The 23,108-nt window shown below is 45.7% G+C and overlaps 1 protein-coding gene across 1 annotated transcript in view; it reads right to left on the bottom strand.

Moving 5' to 3' along the window:
• The window catches only part of psen2 (presenilin 2), a 46,600-nt gene that overhangs the window by 18,019 nt on the left and 5,473 nt on the right, over nucleotides 1-23,108 (bottom strand). The window contains exons 2-7 of the mRNA XM_067984099.1: nucleotides 22,188-22,375; nucleotides 19,780-20,015; nucleotides 17,654-17,795; nucleotides 16,816-16,883; nucleotides 16,500-16,720; nucleotides 15,300-15,398 (exon numbers count right to left, since the gene is read on the bottom strand). Coding sequence (XP_067840200.1) covers nucleotides 15,300-15,398; nucleotides 16,500-16,720; nucleotides 16,816-16,883; nucleotides 17,654-17,795; nucleotides 19,780-20,015; nucleotides 22,188-22,319 — 898 coding nt within the window. The 5' untranslated portion in view covers nucleotides 22,320-22,375. The remainder of the gene's footprint in view (nucleotides 1-15,299; nucleotides 15,399-16,499; nucleotides 16,721-16,815; nucleotides 16,884-17,653; nucleotides 17,796-19,779; nucleotides 20,016-22,187; nucleotides 22,376-23,108) is intronic.

The raw sequence follows: 23,108 nt of genomic DNA, 5'->3' as shown, positions 1-23,108 counted from the left end.
CCGTTACACTGTACCCCAACTACATCTCCATTACACTGTACCCCAACTACATCTCCATTACACTGTACCCCAACTACATCTCCGTTACACTGTACCCCAACTACATCTCCGTTACACCGTACCCCAACTACATCTCCATTACACCGTACCCCAACTACACCTCTGATACACTGTACCCCAACTGCATCTTTGTTACACTGTACCCCAACTACATCTTTGTTACACTGTACCCCAACTACATCTTTGTTACACTGTACCCCAACTACACCTCTGTTACACCGTATCCCAACTACAACTCCGTTACACTCTACCCCAACTACATCTTTGTTACACTGTACCCCAACTACATCTTTGTTACACTCTACCCCAACTACATCTTTGTTACACTGTACCCCAACTACACCTCTGTTACACCGTATCCCAACTACATCTCCGTCACACTGTACCCCAACTACATCTTTGTTACACTGTACCCCAACTACACCTCCGTTACACTCTACCCCAACTACATCTTTGTTACACTGTACCCCAACTACATCTTTGTTACACTCTACCCCAACTACATCTTTGTTACACTCTACCCCAACTACATCTTTGTTACACCGTACCCCAACTACACCTCTGATACACCGTACCCCAACTACACCTCTGATACACCGTACCCCAACTACACCTCTGTTACACCGTATCCCAACTACATCTCCGTTACACTCTACCCCAACTACATCTCCGTTACACTGTACCCCAACTACATCTCCGTTACACTGTACCCCAACTACATCTCCATTACACCGTACCCCAACTACACCTCTGATACACTGTACCCCAACTGCATCTTTGTTACACTGTACCCCAACTACATCTTTGTTACACTATGCCCCAACTACATCTTTGTTACACTGTACCCCAACTACACCTCTGTTACACCGTATCCCAACTACAACTCCGTTACACTCTACCCCAACTACATCTTTGTTACACTGTACCCCAACTACATCTTTGTTACACTCTACCCCAACTACATCTTTGTTACACTGTACCCCAACTACACCTCTGTTACACCGTATCCCAACTACATCTCCGTCACACTGTACCCCAACTACATCTCCGTTACACTGTACCCCAACTACATCTTTGTTACACTGTACCCCAACTACACCTCCGTTACACTCTACCCCAACTACATCTTTGTTACACTGTACCCCAACTACATCTTTGTTACACTCTACCCCAACTACATCTTTGTTACACCGTACCCCAACTACACCTCTGTTACACCGTACCCCAACTACACCTCTGATACACCGTACCCCAACTACACCTCTGATACACCGTACCCCAACTACACCTCTGATACACCGTACCCCAACTACACCTCTGTTACACCGTATCCCAACTACATCTCCGTTACACTCTACCCCAACTACATCCCTACTACACTGTACCCCAAATACATCTCTTACACTGTACCCCAACTACATCTCCGTTACACTGTACCCCAACTACATCTCCGTTACACTGTACCCCAACTACATCTCCGTTACACTGTACCCCAACTACATCTCCATTACACTGTACCCCAACTACATCTCCATTACACTGTACCCCAACTACATCTCCATTACACTGTACCCCAACTACATCTCCGTTACACTGTACCCCAACTACATCTCCGTTACACTGTACCCCAACTACATCTCCGTTACACTGTACCCCAACTACATCTCCGTTACACCGTACCCCAACTACACCTCCGTTACACTCTACCCCAACTACATCTTTGTTACACTGTACCCCAACTACATCTTTGTTACACTCTACCCCAACTACATCTTTGTTACACTGTACCCCAACTACACCTCTGTTACACCGTACCCCAACTACACCTCTGATACACCGTACCCCAACTACACCTCTGATACACCGTACCCCAACTACACCTCTGTTATACCGTATCCCAACTACATCTCCGTTACACTCTACCCCAACTACATCTTTGTTACACTGTACCCCAACTACATCCCGACTACACTGTACCCCAAATACATCTCTTACACTGTACCCCAACTACATCTCCGTTACACTGTACCCCAACTACATCTCCGTTACACCGTACCCCAACTACACCTCCGTTACACTCTACCCCAACTACATCTTTGTTACACTGTACCCCAACTACATCTTTGTTACACTGTACCCCAACTACATCTTTGTTACACTGTACCCCAACTACACCTCTGTTACACCGTACCCCAACTACACCTCTGATACACCGTACCCCAACTACACCTCTGATACACCGTACCCCAACTACACCTCTGTTATACCGTACCCCAACTACATCTTTGTTACACTGTACCCCAACTACATCCCGACTACACTGTACCCCAAATACATCTCTTACACTGTACCCCAACTACATCTCCGTTACACTGTACCCCAACTACATCTCCGTTACACTGTACCCCAACTACATCTCCGTTACACTGTACCCCAACTACATCTCCGTTACACTGTACCCCAACTACATCTCCGTTACACTGTACCCCAACTACATCTCCGTTACACTGTACCCCAACTACATCTCCGTTACACTGTACCCCAACTACATCTCCATTACACTGTACCCCAACTACATCTCCATTACACTGTACCCTAACTACATCTCCGTTACACTGTACCCCAACTACATCTCCGTTACACTGTACCCCAACTACATCTCCGTTACACTGTACCCCAACTACATCTCCGTTACACTGTACACCAACTACATCTCCATTACACTGTACCCCAACTACATCTCCATTACACCGTACCCCAACTACACCTCTGATACACTGTACCCCAACTGCATCTTTGTTACACTGTACCCCAACTACATCTTTGTTACACTGTACCCCAACTACACCTCCGTTACACTCTACCCCAACTACATCTTTGTTACACTGTACCCCAACTACATCTTTGTTACACTCTACCCCAACTACATCTTTGTTACACTGTACCCCAACTACACCTCTGTTACACCGTACCCCAACTACACCTCTGATACACCGTACCCCAACTACACCTCTGATACACCGTACCCCAACTACACCTCTGTTACACCGTATCCCAACTACATCTCCGTTACACTCTACCCCAACTACATCTTTGTTACACTGTACCCCAACTCCATCCCTACTACACTGTACCCCAAATACATCTCTTACACTGTACCCCAACTACATCTCCGTTACACTGTACCCCAACTACACCTCTGATACACTGTACCCCAACTGCATCTTTGTTACACTGTACCCCAACTACATCTTTGTTACACTGTGCCCCAACTACATCTTTGTTACACTGTACCCCAACTACACCTCTGTTACACCGTATCCCAACTACAACTCCGTTACACTCTACCCCAACTACATCTTTGTTACACTGTACCCCAACTACATCTTTGTTACACTCTACCCCAACTACATCTTTGTTACACTGTACCCCAACTACACCTCTGTTACACTGTACCCCAACTACATCTCCGTTACACTGTACCCCAACTACATCTCCGTTACACTGTACCCCAACTACATCTCCGTTACACTGTACCCCAACTACATCTCCGTTACACTGTACCCCAACTACATCTCCATTACACTGTACCCCAACTACATCTCCATTACACTGTACCCTAACTACATCTCCGTTACACTGTACCCCAACTACATCTCCGTTACACTGTACCCCAACTACATCTCCGTTACACTGTACCCCAACTACATCTCCGTTACACTGTACACCAACTACATCTCCATTACACCGTACCCCAACTACACCTCTGATACACTGTACCCCAACTGCATCTTTGTTACACTGTACCCCAACTACATCTTTGTTACACTGTACCCCAACTACACCTCCGTTACACTCTACCCCAACTACATCTTTGTTACACTGTACCCCAACTACATCTTTGTTACACTCTACCCCAACTACATCTTTGTTACACTGTACCCCAACTACACCTCTGTTACACCGTACCCCAACTACACCTCTGATACACCGTACCCCAACTACACCTCTGATACACCGTACCCCAACTACACCTCTGTTACACCGTATCCCAACTACATCTCCGTTACACTCTACCCCAACTACATCTTTGTTACACTGTACCCCAACTCCATCCCTACTACACTGTACCCCAAATACATCTCTTACACTGTACCCCAACTACATCTCCGTTACACTGTACCCCAACTACATCTCCATTACACCGTACCCCAACTACACCTCTGATACACTGTACCCCAACTGCATCTTTGTTACACTGTACCCCAACTACATCTTTGTTACACTGTGCCCCAACTACATCTTTGTTACACTGTACCCCAACTACACCTCTGTTACACCGTATCCCAACTACAACTCCGTTACACTCTACCCCAACTACATCTTTGTTACACTGTACCCCAACTACATCTTTGTTACACTCTACCCCAACTACATCTTTGTTACACTGTACCCCAACTACACCTCTGTTACACCGTATCCCAACTACATCTCCGTCACACTGTACCCCAACTACATCTCCGTTACACTGTACCCCAACTACATCTTTGTTACACTGTACCCCAACTACACCTCCGTTACACTCTTCCCCAACTACATCTTTGTTACACTGTACCCCAACTACATCTTTGTTACACTCTACCCCAACTACATCTTTGTTACACTGTACCCCAACTACACCTCTGATACACCGTACCCCAACTACACCTCTGATACACCGTACCCCAACTACACCTCTGATACACCGTACCCCAACTACACCTCTGATACACCGTACCCCAACTACACCTCTGTTACACCGTATCCCAACTACATCTCCGTTACACTCTACCCCAACTACATCTTTGTTACACTGTACCCCAACTACATCCCGACTACACTGTACCCCAAATACATCTCTTACACTGTACCCCAACTACATCTCCGTTACACTGTACCCCAACTACATCTCCGTTACACTGTACCCCAACTACATCTCCGTTACACTGTACCCCAACTACATCTCCATTACACTGTACCCCAACGACATCTCCATTACACTGTACCCCAACTACATCTCCATTACACTGTACCCCAACTACATCTCCGTTACACTGTACCCCAACTACATCTCCGTTACACTGTACCCCAACTACATCTCCGTTACACTGTACCCCAACTACATCTCCGTTACACTGTACCCCAACTACATCTCCATTACACCGTACCCCAACTACATCTCCGTTACACTGTACCCCAACTACATCTCCGTTACACTGTACCCCAACTACATCTCCGTTACACTGTACCCCAACTACATCTCCATTACACCGTACCCCAACTACACCTCTGATACACTGTACCCCAACTGCATCTTTGTTACACTGTACCCCAACTACATCTTTGTTACACTGTACCCCAACTACATCTTTGTTACACTGTACCCCAACTACACCTCTGTTACACCGTATCCCAACTACAACTCCGTTACACTCTACCCCAACTACATCTTTGTTACACTGTACCCCAACTACATCTTTGTTACACTCTACCCCAACTACATCTTTGTTACACTGTACCCCAACTACACCTCTGTTACACCGTATCCCAACTACATCTCCGTCACACTGTACCCCAACTACATCTCCGTTACACTGTACCCCAACTACATCTTTGTTACACTGTACCCCAACTACATCTTTGTTACACTGTACCCCAACTACATCTTTGTTACACTCTACCCCAACTACATCTTTGTTACACTCTACCCCAACTACATCTTTGTTACACTGTACCCCAACTACACCTCTGTTACACCGTACCCCAACTACACCTCTGTTACACCGTATCCCAACTACATCTCCGTTACACTCTACCCCAACTACATCTTTGTTACACTGTACCCCAACTACATCCCTACTACACTGTACCCCAAATACATCTCTTACACTGTACCCCAACTACATCTCCGTTACACTGTACCCCAACTACATCTCCGTTACACTGTACCCCAACTACATCTCCGTTACACTGTACCCCAACTACATCTCCATTACACTGTACCCCAACTACATCTGCATTACACTGTACCCCAACTACATCTCCATTACACTGTACCCCAACTACATCTCCGTTACACTGTACCCCAACTACATCTCCGTTACACTGTACCCCAACTACATCTTTGTTACACTGTACCCCAACTACATCTTTGTTACACTGTACCCCAACTACATCTTTGTTACACTCTACCCCAACTACATCTTTGTTACACTCTACCCCAACTACATCTTTGTTACACTGTACCCCAACTACATCTTTGTTACACTCTACCCCAACTACATCTTTGTTACACTGTACCCCAACTACACCTCTGTTACACCGTATCCCAACTACATCTCCGTCACACTGTACCCCAACTACATCTTTGTTACACTGTACCCCAACTACACCTCCGTTACACTCTACCCCAACTACATCTTTGTTACACTGTACCCCAACTACATCTTTGTTACACTCTACCCCAACTACATCTTTGTTACACTCTACCCCAACTACATCTTTGTTACACCGTACCCCAACTACACCTCTGATACACCGTACCCCAACTACACCTCTGATACACCGTACCCCAACTACACCTCTGTTACACCGTATCCCAACTACATCTCCGTTACACTCTACCCCAACTACATCTCCGTTACACTGTACCCCAACTACATCTCCGTTACACTGTACCCCAACTACATCTCCATTACACCGTACCCCAACTACACCTCTGATACACTGTACCCCAACTGCATCTTTGTTACACTGTACCCCAACTACATCTTTGTTACACTATGCCCCAACTACATCTTTGTTACACTGTACCCCAACTACACCTCTGTTACACCGTATCCCAACTACAACTCCGTTACACTCTACCCCAACTACATCTTTGTTACACTGTACCCCAACTACATCTTTGTTACACTCTACCCCAACTACATCTTTGTTACACTGTACCCCAACTACACCTCTGTTACACCGTATCCCAACTACATCTCCGTCACACTGTACCCCAACTACATCTCCGTTACACTGTACCCCAACTACATCTTTGTTACACTGTACCCCAACTACACCTCCGTTACACTCTACCCCAACTACATCTTTGTTACACTGTACCCCAACTACATCTTTGTTACACTCTACCCCAACTACATCTTTGTTACACCGTACCCCAACTACACCTCTGTTACACCGTACCCCAACTACACCTCTGATACACCGTACCCCAACTACACCTCTGATACACCGTACCCCAACTACACCTCTGATACACCGTACCCCAACTACACCTCTGTTACACCGTATCCCAACTACATCTCCGTTACACTCTACCCCAACTACATCCCTACTACACTGTACCCCAAATACATCTCTTACACTGTACCCCAACTACATCTCCGTTACACTGTACCCCAACTACATCTCCGTTACACTGTACCCCAACTACATCTCCGTTACACTGTACCCCAACTACATCTCCATTACACTGTACCCCAACTACATCTCCATTACACTGTACCCCAACTACATCTCCATTACACTGTACCCCAACTACATCTCCGTTACACTGTACCCCAACTACATCTCCGTTACACTGTACCCCAACTACATCTCCGTTACACTGTACCCCAACTACATCTCCGTTACACCGTACCCCAACTACACCTCCGTTACACTCTACCCCAACTACATCTTTGTTACACTGTACCCCAACTACATCTTTGTTACACTCTACCCCAACTACATCTTTGTTACACTGTACCCCAACTACACCTCTGTTACACCGTACCCCAACTACACCTCTGATACACCGTACCCCAACTACACCTCTGATACACCGTACCCCAACTACACCTCTGTTATACCGTATCCCAACTACATCTCCGTTACACTCTACCCCAACTACATCTTTGTTACACTGTACCCCAACTACATCCCGACTACACTGTACCCCAAATACATCTCTTACACTGTACCCCAACTACATCTCCGTTACACTGTACCCCAACTACATCTCCGTTACACCGTACCCCAACTACACCTCCGTTACACTCTACCCCAACTACATCTTTGTTACACTGTACCCCAACTACATCTTTGTTACACTGTACCCCAACTACATCTTTGTTACACTGTACCCCAACTACACCTCTGTTACACCGTACCCCAACTACACCTCTGATACACCGTACCCCAACTACACCTCTGATACACCGTACCCCAACTACACCTCTGTTATACCGTACCCCAACTACATCTTTGTTACACTGTACCCCAACTACATCCCGACTACACTGTACCCCAAATACATCTCTTACACTGTACCCCAACTACATCTCCGTTACACTGTACCCCAACTACATCTCCGTTACACTGTACCCCAACTACATCTCCGTTACACTGTACCCCAACTACATCTCCGTTACACTGTACCCCAACTACATCTCCGTTACACTGTACCCCAACTACATCTCCGTTACACTGTACCCCAACTACATCTCCGTTACACTGTACCCCAACTACATCTCCATTACACTGTACCCCAACTACATCTCCATTACACTGTACCCTAACTACATCTCCGTTACACTGTACCCCAACTACATCTCCGTTACACTGTACCCCAACTACATCTCCGTTACACTGTACCCCAACTACATCTCCGTTACACTGTACACCAACTACATCTCCATTACACTGTACCCCAACTACATCTCCATTACACCGTACCCCAACTACACCTCTGATACACTGTACCCCAACTGCATCTTTGTTACACTGTACCCCAACTACATCTTTGTTACACTGTACCCCAACTACACCTCCGTTACACTCTACCCCAACTACATCTTTGTTACACTGTACCCCAACTACATCTTTGTTACACTCTACCCCAACTACATCTTTGTTACACTGTACCCCAACTACACCTCTGTTACACCGTACCCCAACTACACCTCTGATACACCGTACCCCAACTACACCTCTGATACACCGTACCCCAACTACACCTCTGTTACACCGTATCCCAACTACATCTCCGTTACACTCTACCCCAACTACATCTTTGTTACACTGTACCCCAACTCCATCCCTACTACACTGTACCCCAAATACATCTCTTACACTGTACCCCAACTACATCTCCGTTACACTGTACCCCAACTACACCTCTGATACACTGTACCCCAACTGCATCTTTGTTACACTGTACCCCAACTACATCTTTGTTACACTGTGCCCCAACTACATCTTTGTTACACTGTACCCCAACTACACCTCTGTTACACCGTATCCCAACTACAACTCCGTTACACTCTACCCCAACTACATCTTTGTTACACTGTACCCCAACTACATCTTTGTTACACTCTACCCCAACTACATCTTTGTTACACTGTACCCCAACTACACCTCTGTTACACTGTACCCCAACTACATCTCCGTTACACTGTACCCCAACTACATCTCCGTTACACTGTACCCCAACTACATCTCCGTTACACTGTACCCCAACTACATCTCCGTTACACTGTACCCCAACTACATCTCCATTACACTGTACCCCAACTACATCTCCATTACACTGTACCCTAACTACATCTCCGTTACACTGTACCCCAACTACATCTCCGTTACACTGTACCCCAACTACATCTCCGTTACACTGTACCCCAACTACATCTCCGTTACACTGTACACCAACTACATCTCCATTACACCGTACCCCAACTACACCTCTGATACACTGTACCCCAACTGCATCTTTGTTACACTGTACCCCAACTACATCTTTGTTACACTGTACCCCAACTACACCTCCGTTACACTCTACCCCAACTACATCTTTGTTACACTGTACCCCAACTACATCTTTGTTACACTCTACCCCAACTACATCTTTGTTACACTGTACCCCAACTACACCTCTGTTACACCGTACCCCAACTACACCTCTGATACACCGTACCCCAACTACACCTCTGATACACCGTACCCCAACTACACCTCTGTTACACCGTATCCCAACTACATCTCCGTTACACTCTACCCCAACTACATCTTTGTTACACTGTACCCCAACTCCATCCCTACTACACTGTACCCCAAATACATCTCTTACACTGTACCCCAACTACATCTCCGTTACACTGTACCCCAACTACATCTCCATTACACCGTACCCCAACTACACCTCTGATACACTGTACCCCAACTGCATCTTTGTTACACTGTACCCCAACTACATCTTTGTTACACTGTGCCCCAACTACATCTTTGTTACACTGTACCCCAACTACACCTCTGTTACACCGTATCCCAACTACAACTCCGTTACACTCTACCCCAACTACATCTTTGTTACACTGTACCCCAACTACATCTTTGTTACACTCTACCCCAACTACATCTTTGTTACACTGTACCCCAACTACACCTCTGTTACACCGTATCCCAACTACATCTCCGTCACACTGTACCCCAACTACATCTCCGTTACACTGTACCCCAACTACATCTTTGTTACACTGTACCCCAACTACACCTCCGTTACACTCTTCCCCAACTACATCTTTGTTACACTGTACCCCAACTACATCTTTGTTACACTCTACCCCAACTACATCTTTGTTACACTGTACCCCAACTACACCTCTGATACACCGTACCCCAACTACACCTCTGATACACCGTACCCCAACTACACCTCTGATACACCGTACCCCAACTACACCTCTGATACACCGTACCCCAACTACACCTCTGTTACACCGTATCCCAACTACATCTCCGTTACACTCTACCCCAACTACATCTTTGTTACACTGTACCCCAACTACATCCCTACTACACTGTACCCCAAATACATCTCTTACACTGTACCCCAACTACATCTCCGTTACACTGTACCCCAACTACATCTCCGTTACACTGTACCCCAACTACATCTCCGTTACACTGTACCCCAACTACATCTCCATTACACTGTACCCCAACGACATCTCCATTACACTGTACCCCAACTACATCTCCATTACACTGTACCCCAACTACATCTCCGTTACACTGTACCCCAACTACATCTCCGTTACACTGTACCCCAACTACATCTCCGTTACACTGTACCCCAACTACATCTCCGTTACACTGTACCCCAACTACATCTCCATTACACCGTACCCCAACTACATCTCCGTTACACTGTACCCCAACTACATCTCCGTTACACTGTACCCCAACTACATCTCCGTTACACTGTACCCCAACTACATCTCCATTACACCGTACCCCAACTACACCTCTGATACACTGTACCCCAACTGCATCTTTGTTACACTGTACCCCAACTACATCTTTGTTACACTGTACCCCAACTACATCTTTGTTACACTGTACCCCAACTACACCTCTGTTACACCGTATCCCAACTACAACTCCGTTACACTCTACCCCAACTACATCTTTGTTACACTGTACCCCAACTACATCTTTGTTACACTCTACCCCAACTACATCTTTGTTACACTGTACCCCAACTACACCTCTGTTACACCGTATCCCAACTACATCTCCGTCACACTGTACCCCAACTACATCTCCGTTACACTGTACCCCAACTACATCTTTGTTACACTGTACCCCAACTACATCTTTGTTACACTGTACCCCAACTACATCTTTGTTACACTCTACCCCAACTACATCTTTGTTACACTCTACCCCAACTACATCTTTGTTACACTGTACCCCAACTACACCTCTGTTACACCGTACCCCAACTACACCTCTGTTACACCGTATCCCAACTACATCTCCGTTACACTCTACCCCAACTACATCTTTGTTACACTGTACCCCAACTACATCCCTACTACACTGTACCCCAAATACATCTCTTACACTGTACCCCAACTACATCTCCGTTACACTGTACCCCAACTACATCTCCGTTACACTGTACCCCAACTACATCTCCGTTACACTGTACCCCAACTACATCTCCATTACACTGTACCCCAACTACATCTGCATTACACTGTACCCCAACTACATCTCCATTACACTGTACCCCAACTACATCTCCGTTACACTGTACCCCAACTACATCTCCGTTACACTGTACCCCAACTACATCTCCGTTACACTGTACCCCAACTACATCTCCGTTACACTGTACCCCAACTACTTCTCCATTACACTGTACCCCAACTACATCTCCATTACACTGTACCCCAACTACATCTCCGTTACACTGTACCCCAACTACATCTCCGTTACACCATACCCCAACTACATCTCCATTACACCGTACCCCAACTACACCTCTGATACACTGTACCCCAACTGCATCTTTGTTACACTGTACCCCAACTACATCTTTGTTACACTGTACCCCAACTACATCTTTGTTACACTGTACCCCAACTACACCTCTGTTACACCGTATCCCAACTACAACTCCGTTACACTCTACCCCAACTACATCTTTGTTACACTGTACCCCAACTACACCTCTGATACACCGTACCCCAACTACACCTCTGATACACCGTACCCCAACTACACCTCTGATACACCGTACCCCAACTACACCTCTGATACACCGTACCCCAACTACACCTCTGTTACACCGTATCCCAACTACATCTCCGTTACACTCTACCCCAACTACATCTTTGTTACACTGTACCCCAACTACATCCCTACTACACTGTACCCCAAATACATCTCTTACACTGTACCCCAACTACATCTCCGTTACACTGTACCCCAACTACATCTCCGTTACACTGTACCCCAACTACATCTCCGTTACACTGTACCCCAACTACATCTCCATTACACTGTACCCCAACTACATCTCCATTACACTGTACCCCAACTACATCTCCATTACACTGTACCCCAACTACATCTCCGTTACACTGTACCCCAACTACATCTCCGTTACACTGTACCCCAACTACATCTCCGTTACACTGTACCCCAACTACATCTCCGTTACACTGTACCCCAACTACATCTCCATTACACCGTACCCCAACTACATCTCCGTTACACTGTACCCCAACTACATCTCCGTTACACTGTACCCCAACTACATCTCCGTTACACTGTACCCCAACTACATCTCCATTACACCGTACCCCAACTACACCTCTGATACACTGTACCCCAACTGCATCTTTGTTACACTGTACCCCAACTACATCTTTGTTACACTGTACCCCAACTACATCTTTGTTACACTGTACCCCAACTACACCTCTGTTACACCGTATCCCAACTACAACTCCGTTACACTCTACCCCAACTACATCTTTGTTACACTGTACCCCAACTACATCTTTGTTACACTCTACCCCAACTACATCTTTGTTACACTGTACCCCAACTACACCTCTGTTACACCGTATCCCAACTACATCTCCGTCACACTGTACCCCAACTACATCTCCGTTACACTGTACCCCAACTACATCTTTGTTACACTGTACCCCAACTACATCTTTGTTACACTGTACCCCAACTACATCTTTGTTACACTCTACCCCAACTACATCTTTGTTACACTCTACCCCAACTACATCTTTGTTACACTGTACCCCAACTACACCTCTGTTACACCGTACCCCAACTACACCTCTGTTACACCGTATCCCAACTACATCTCCGTTACACTCTACCCCAACTACATCTTTGTTACACTGTACCCCAACTACATCCCTACTACACTGTACCCCAAATACATCTCTTACACTGTACCCCAACTACATCTCCGTTACACTGTACCCCAACTACATCTCCGTTACACTGTACCCCAACTACATCTCCGTTACACTGTACCCCAACTACATCTCCATTACACTGTACCCCAACTACATCTCCATTACACTGTACCCCAACTACATCTCCATTACACTGTACCCCAACTACATCTCCGTTACACTGTACCCCAACTACATCTCCGTTACACTGTACCCCAACTACATCTCCGTTACACTGTACCCCAACTACATCTCCGTTACACTGTACCCCAACTACTTCTCCATTACACTGTACCCCAACTACATCTCCATTACACTGTACCCCAACTACATCTCCGTTACACTGTACCCCAACTACATCTCCGTTACACCATACCCCAACTACATCTCCATTACACCGTACCCCAACTACACCTCTGATACACTGTACCCCAACTGCATCTTTGTTACACTGTACCCCAACTACATCTTTGTTACACTGTACCCCAACTACATCTTTGTTACACTGTACCCCAACTACACCTCTGTTACACCGTATCCCAACTACAACTCCGTTACACTCTACCCCAACTACATCTTTGTTACACTGTACCCCAACTACATCTTTGTTACACTCTACCCCAACTACATCTTTGTTACACTGTACCCCAACTACACCTCTGTTACACCGTATCCCAACTACATCTCCGTCACACTGTACCCCAACTACATCTTTGTTACACTGTACCCCAACTACACCTCCGTTACACTCTACCCCAACTACATCTTTGTTACACTGTACCCCAACTACATCTTTGTTACACTCTACCCCAACTACATCTTTGTTACACCGTACCCCAACTACACCTCTGATACACCGTACCCCAACTACACCTCTGATACACCGTACCCCAACTACACCTCTGTTACACCGTATCCCAACTACATCTCCGTTACACTCTACCCCAACTACATCTTTGTTACACTGTACCCCAACTACATCCCTACTACACTGTACCCCAAATACATCTCTTACACTGTACCCCAACTACATCTCCGTTACACTGTACCCCAACTACATCTCCGTTACACTGTACCCCAACTACATCTCCATTACACTGTACCCCAACTACATCTCCATTACACTGTACCCCAACTATATCTCCATTACACTGTACCCCAACTACATCTCCGTTACACTGTACCCCAACTACATCTCCATTACACTGTACCCCAACTACATCTCCGTTACACTGTACCCCAACTACATCTCCGTTACACCGTATCCCAACTACATCTCCGTTACACCGTACCCCAACTTCATCTCTGTTACACTGTATCCCACTAGCCATTGTCACATTGTATAGTGTTTGAAGATGTTTCCTTCCATTACAATCAAATGTGGCGTTTGGTCTAAAAACATCCAAGTGTGAACAACAGAATAAAAAGTGAACTTACAGGAATATATTAAGGCCGGGAATATTGGTTCGTTCCTCTCCTGTGCTGTTTCCACGAGCATCCTCAGGGGACCTTTAGGGCACAGCACTGCTACAAGGTCTGCAGTGAAACAGCGACAATGAGGCATCAATACAATCCCGTTCAATCCCTATAATCACCCGGCTCAAAATTACTGTAGATGATAGTAGCAGATTGTCTCCCATGATCCTGTAACATTCCTCTGTCTGATAATTTAACGGTGGTGCTATCCTGCTTTCATTTCTGGGTTCTAGTTAATTGCCAATAAAAAAAGACTTGCATTTATATAGCGCCTTTCACGACCTTAAGATGTCCCAAAGCGCTTTACAGCCAATGAAGTACTTTTTGAAGTGTAGTCACTGCTGTAATGCAGGAAACACAGCGACCAATGTTGCGCACAGCAAGTCCCACAAACAGCAATGTGATAAATGACCAAATAATCTGTTTTTTAAGCGTTGGTTGAGGGATAAGTATTGGCCAGGACACCAGGGAGAACTCCCCTGCTCTTCTTCGAAATAGTGTCATAGGATCTTTTATGTTCACCCAAGAGGGCAGACAGGGCCTCAGTTTAACGTCTCTTCTGAAAGTCAGCACCTCCGATTGTGAAATACTCCCTCAGTACTACCCCTCCGACAGTGCAGCACTCCCTCAGTACTGCCCCTCCGACGGTGCAGCGGTCTTTCAGTACTGCCCCTCCGACAGTGCAGCACTCCCTCAGTACTGCCCCTCTGACAGTGCAGCACTCCCTCAGTACTGCCCCTCCGACAGTGCAGCACTCCCTCAGTACTGACCCTCCGATGGTGCAGCGCTCCCTCAGTACTGTACTGGGAGTGTCAGCCTAGATTTTGTGCTCAAGTCTCTGGAGTGGGACTTGAACCCACAACCTTCTAACTCAGAGGCGAGAGTGCCACCAACTGAGCCATGTCCGACACCAATAAAGCATGGTGACATCAGGACTGTGATAACCTTGTTCTCCACAGGAAGGAAGCTTTTTTTTAGATCCACCTTACACTTGACTATACATGCTTTCTGTCTGTCATTTGTAAAAAAAAGATAGAACTCTGTCCTGAGACCACCCTGTACTTGGTAGAACATTGATAGATGTGGAACATTAAACACTTTCTTTGCTTACCCAAATAATTTCAAAAACCTGATCGTTTATGTTGCAAGCAACACACATACCGTAAACGGATATTGCGCCGAGAATGACCCAGGCTGACCATTCAGGGAGGTATTTAATGAAGACCAGGGCCATCAGGGCACTGATCATGATGAGGTAAGCCTGCTGGAGCTGCAGGGGTCCCTTCCAGTGGATGCAAATCATTCCTACTGCTCCAAAGTTCCAAATGATTAGGATCAGCGTTGGGTAGTCCATGGCCACGTTGTAAGTCTTAAACACTTCGCTAGACAGGAGACAAATTGAGTTACAATCACGGAAAAGTACAAGAAGAAGTTGCGAAAACTGGAGCGGAACGGGAGCAAAAGCACGAATACATACCCTAGGTATATGTACGTGAAGAGGAAAAGCAACAGCAGAGAGGAAAGAATCAGCCATCCATGGATAAACTGGAAAACATGAGCACTCTGGTTAGACGGCACTCTCAGGACGTTTGTTCTTTCCGCTACAGAACCCGGAGAGAATTGGTGAAAAGAAATTAAATTCAACCCTTGTCGACTAGTAAGAATCCACTCCGGGGGTGTGGGCCTGTTGGATTTGCCCTATAGTGTTATAGCACTATCTCCCACTCCCACTCCCAGTCTGTGAGACTCCAGTCCGGAAATGTGGGCCTATTGGATTTGCCCTATGGTGTTATAGCCCTGTCTCTGACTCCCACTCCCAGTCTGTGAGATTGCACTCCGGGGGTGTGGGCCTGTTGGATTTGCCCTATAGTGTTATAGCACTATCTCCCACTCCCAGTCTGTGAGACTCCAGTCCGGAAATGTGGGCCTGTTGGATTTGCCCTGTGGTGTTATAGCCCTGTCTCAGCCTCAGACTCCCAATCTGTGAGACTCCATTCCATGAGTGTGGGCTTATTGGATTTGCCCTATGGTGTTATAGCCCTGTCTCAGACCCCCACTCCCAGTCTGTGAGACTCCACTCCGGAAGTGTGGGCCTGTTGGATTTATCCTATAGTGTTATAGTCCTATCTCCCACTCCCACTCCCACTCCGTGATACTCCATTCCGTGGGTGCGGGCTCACGCGATTTGCCCCACAATTTCTTTATTTGTAATAACTGACCTCTTGAAATGAAATTTAATATAAGTGAAACCTACAAGTCTATTTCCTCTCGTCGAATTTGTAATTATATTATAAGTTCAAATAAAAAATTCTTACCTTGTAACATCGATACTTGTAGAGAAGAACAAGAATTATTGTCATGACGACAATAACACTGAGCATTATTAACGTGTTGAGGATGGAGTTGACAACACGTTGTCCAACTGAGTCAGTATCCTCGGTGAATGGGGTGTAGATTCTGTTAAGGAAAAGTGGGAACGGAAGTTAAAAAAGTTCAGTTCAACGCCAACAATTACAGTTGTCAGGTCTCCTTGGACAACAACAATAACTTGCATTTATATAGCGTCTTTAACATAATAAAAAGATCCCAAGGTGCTTTACAGGAGCGATTATCAAACAAAATTTGACACCGAGTCACATATTATTCCACATAATTCTGGAATTCTCTCCCTAAATCTCTCCACCACTCTCTCCTCCTTTAAGACGCTCCTTAAAACGTACCTCTTTGACCAAGCTTTTAGTCACCTGTCCTAATATCTCCTTATGTGGCTTGGTGTCAAATTTTGTCTGATTACACTTTGATAAAGTGCCTTGGGACACTTTACTGCGTTAAAGATGCTTTATAAATGCAATTTGTTGTTATAATGAAAGATCTAAACGAGCAAAATGTGTGATATCTTCTACCAGCGCCCTCAGACTAGTCAGCTAACCACTGGAGAAGAATCCCTCTGTGTAATGTGTAATGCAATGGTAAACTTGTGCTATAAATGGGTGGACAATCTTGTTATACATGACACACCTGGTGAGTCTTTTGTATGAAGCACGACATCTTGAAGAGTTACCCATTAAAGCCTCTGAAACGGTGAACGTCTTTTTAAAGTCTCAACATTTCAATGGGACTCGACACTCCGAGGGAAAGTCCTTAGGGATTTACTGGAGCCTCGGACTGTGAGACGTTAAAACTGGAGAGTGTCCGACAGAGCCGCGGAACCCCATTCGGCTCCGAGGGGAAGATTCCAGTTGAAACAGGCAATTGCACGTGGCCCACAAGCTCTGTACTCCTCAGACTCCATCTGCTGCTATCAGGGCCTGAGGACTGGTCACTTGGGTCTCTGAAACTCTTTCACTTTCTCCACCTAGTCCCAACTCCAACCTTCAGCTGAAGCTAGCTGGGGGCGTGGGCCAGGCCCATGGGCAGGGGTTAATTATTGGTAATTGTTATAGACCACCCCCAGGTCAGACACTTGAACATGATGAGTTACCATGGAAACAGATTTCCAAAGCCTCAGCCTTTTCTAACGAATCGACAAGGACTATGCTGAATTGCCTCAGGCTGGGATCTTCCAAGGAACCTGCAGCCTGGGTAACATTTAAAAGTCACTGGACTTTATCTGAGTCTCTCCCTCAGATTGATTTGGGGGAAACTGTGAATCAGACCCCTACAGGCAGCATTCCACACAATATCTTTAAATCACTATTGAGAAGCGAGATGGATCTACCTTTTCTAATCAATGCATAAGGATCACACTGGGTTGCCCCAGTGTCATCGACAAAAAAAAACTAATTTTAAACTTGTATAGAACCTTAGTTAGAACATTCTTGGGAGTACTGTGTGCAGTTCTGGTCTCTATATTATAAAGAAGGATGTAGAGGCACTGGAGAAGGTGCAAAAAAAGATTTACAAGGATGCTACCAGAACTGAGAGGTTATAACTATTAGGAAAGACTGAACAGGCTGGGGCTCTTTTCTCTAGAAAAGAGAAGGCTGAGGGGTGACCTGATAGAGGTCTTTAAAATTATGAAAGGGTCTGAAAGGGTAGACGTAGAGAAGATGTTTCCACTTGTGGGGGAGACCAGAACTAGGGACCATAAATATAAGGTAGTCACTAATAAATCCAATGGGCAATTCAGGAGAAACTTCTTTAACCAGGGAGTGGTAAGAATGTGGTACTCACTACCTCAAGGAGTAGTTGAGGTGAATAACATAGATGCATTTAAGGGGAAGCTAGATAAATAGATGAGGGAGAAAGGAATAGAAGGATATGCTGATAGGATGAGATGAAGAGGGGTGGGAGGAGGCTCATGTGGAGCATAAACACCGTCATGGTCCAGTTGGGCCGAACGGCCTGCTTTTGTGCTGTACATTCTATGAACATGTGCAACTTTTGCCAGAGAGCTCCTTAAGTGTTCAAATACTGAGTTGGCGCTCTGTGAGACACTTACAGCTGCCCGTCCTTCTCCGTGTAGAAGCTGACCGATTTGATCGTGACCACCACCACTGCCATGCACAGAGTGACCGGCACAAACAGCATGATGACGTGCTTTGCCCCATACTTGAGGGTCAGCTCCTCCTCCTCCTCCTCCTCGCCCTCTCCACCCGGGTCTCTGCTTGCAGGGCGGCCCTGTGTGCCTTCACACCCCTCCGCAATATTTGTGGGCCGACTGGCTGGCGATCGGCGCTGTGCAGACAGAACAAAACAAGACGCCTTTGGTTGTTATGTTAAACTTATACAGTACCTTGGTTAGACCACACTTGGAGAACTGTGCACAGTTCTGGTCTCCATATTATAGAAAGGATATAGAGACATTGGAGAAGGTGCAAAAAAAGATTCACAAGGATGATACCAGAACTGAGAGGATATACTTAGCAGGAAAGGCTGAACAGGCTGGGACTCTTCTCTCTAGAAAAGAGAAGGCTGAGGGGTGACCTGATAAAGGTCTTTAAAATCATGAAAGGGTTTGATACGGTTGACGTAGAGAAGATGTTTCCACTTGTGGGCAAGTTCAAAACCAAGGGCCATAAATATAAGATAGTCACTAATAAATCCAATAGGGAATTCAGGAGAAACTTCTTTACCCAGAGAGTGGTGAGAATGTGGAATTTGCTACCACATGGAGTAGTTGAATTGAATAGCATAGATGCATTTAAGGGGAAGCTAGATAAACACACAAGGGAGAAAGGAATAGAAGGATATGTTGATAAGGTATGATGAAGAGGGGTGGGAGGAGGCTCGTTTGGGGCATAAACACTGACATGGACCTGTTGGGCCAAATGGCCGGTTCTGTGCTGTAAATACTATGTGATTCTATGTAATGTATGTAATTATATGTAATGTATGCAAATCAAAGTTACGTAAGTATTCTATACAATGTATGTAATTCCATGTAATATAGAAAATAGGAGCAAGAGTAGGCCATTCGGCCCTTTGAGCCTGCTCTGCCATTCAATATGATCACGGCTGATCCTCTATCTCAATACCATATTCCCGCTCTCTCCCCATACCCCTTGATGCCTTTTGTGTCTAGAAATCTATCTAGCTCCTTCTTAAATATATTCAGTGACTTGGCCTCCACAGCCTTCTGTGGTAGAGAATTCCACAGGTTCACCACCCCGAGTGAAGAAATTTCTCCTCATCTCAGTCCTAAATGTCCTACCCCGTATCCTGAGACTGTGACCCCTCGATCTGGACCCCCCAGCCAGGGGAAACATCCTCCCTGCATCCAGTCTGTCTAGCCCTGTCAGAATTTTATATGTTTCAATGAGATCCCCTCTCATTCTTCTAAACTCGAGTGAATACAGGCTGAGTCGACCCAATCTCTCCTCATACGACAGTCCTGCCATCCCAGGAATCAATCTAGTGAACCTTCGCTGCACTCCCTCTATGGCAAGTATATCCTTTCTTAGGTAAGGAGAACAAAACTGCACACAATACTCCAGGTGTGGTCTCACCAAGGCCCTGTATAACTGTAGTAAGACATCCTTGCTCCTATACTCAAATCCTCTTGCAATGAAGGCCAACATACCATTTGCCTTCCTAACTGCTTGCTGCACCTGCAGGTTTGCTTTCAGTGACTGGTGTACAAGGACACCTAGGCCTCTTTGTACATCAACATTCCCCAATCTCTCACCATTTAAATAATACTCTGCCTTTCTGTTTTTCCTTCCAAAGTGGATAACTTCACATTTATTCACATTATACTGCATCTGCCATGTATTTGCCCACTCACTCAACTTGTCTAAATCGCCTTGAAGCCTCTTTGCATCCTCCTCACAACTCACGATCCCACCTAGTTTTGTGTCATCAGCAAACTTGGAAATATTACATTTGGTTCTCTCATCCAAATCATTGATCTATATCGTGAATAGCTGGGGCCCAAGCACTGATCCCTACGATACCCGACTAGTCACTGCCTGCCACCCCGATAAAGACCCATTTATTCCTACTCTCTGTTTCCTGTCTGTTAACCAATTTTCAATCCATGCCAGTATATTACCACCAATCCCAAGTGCTTTAATTTTGCACACTAACTTCTTATGTGGGACTTTATCAGATGCCTTCTGAAAATCCAAATAAACCACATCCACTGGTTCTCCCTCATCTATTCTATCAGTTACATCCTCAAAAAAGTCCAGTCGGTTTGTCAAACATGATGTCAAACATAATACGTGTATTTTCTATGTAATGTATGTAATTCTATGTATTGCATGTAATTCTATGTAATGTATGTAATGCATGTAATTCTATGTAATGTGTGTAATACACCCACCCGCTATCAGAGCTTGACTTGCGGACAAACACTGGTACCAGCCCCGCAGCGGGCGCCCTACTCCGACCTGTTGGCGCGCTTACCCGGTTAGTCTGTAGGTCGGCGGAGCCAGGCGCCTCATCCCTGACCTGGTAGAAGGGTGTGGCGGAGGCAGTGGCCGACATCAGAGCCGTCCTCTCACTGTACAGCTCGTCTTCACTGTCCGATGAAATCATGAACGAGCTTTCTGCGAGCGCAAGTGGGTAAACTCACAGACACTAGACGGGCGACTCTGAAACACAAAGGTGGCATGTGTGAATGGATTAAGAATGCTGCAGCCATCAGACATTACACAAACACTCATCACTCCTCTTCAATCTGTTATTCTCCTTCAATCTGTTACTCTCCTTTAATCGTTCACTAATAACACCCCGCAAAAGGCACTGACTCACTCTGAACTACATCAGCATTGATGCGAATATCTCTGTGATCATTAAACATTCCAGATCCCGGACAATGTGTCAGTAAGGTGCACGTGTGTGTGCATGTGTTTTGTGTTTGTGTATGAGGTTGTACGTACATATGTTTTGTGCATGTATAAGTGTTTTGTATGTATGTTTTGTGTGTGCATATGTATGTTTTGTATGTATGTATTTCGTGCATGTAACCCCTCCTGTGGGGAGCCAGTGTTAGTAATGTAACTATGGGGAGCTGGTTTTAGTAATGTAACCGTGGAGAGCCGGTGTTAGTAATGTAACCGTGAGGAACCGGTGTTAGTAATGTAACCGTGAGGAGACAGTTTTAGTAATGTAACCGTGAGGAACCGGTGTTAGTAATGTAACCGTGAGGAGCCGGTTTTAGTAATGTAAACGTGAGGAACCGGTGTTAGTAATGTAACCGTGAGGAACCGGTGTTAGTAATGTAACCGTGAGGAACCGGTGTTAGTAATGTAACCGTGAGGAGCCGGTTTTAGTAATGTAAATGTGAGGAACCGGTGTTAGTAATGTAACCGTGAGGAGCCGGTT

This window comes from Heptranchias perlo, chromosome 5 (assembly GCF_035084215.1).
Source record: "Heptranchias perlo isolate sHepPer1 chromosome 5, sHepPer1.hap1, whole genome shotgun sequence".
Taxonomy (NCBI): Eukaryota; Metazoa; Chordata; class Chondrichthyes; order Hexanchiformes; family Hexanchidae; genus Heptranchias; species Heptranchias perlo.
This window is presented reverse-complemented; position numbering and strand designations above follow the sequence as displayed.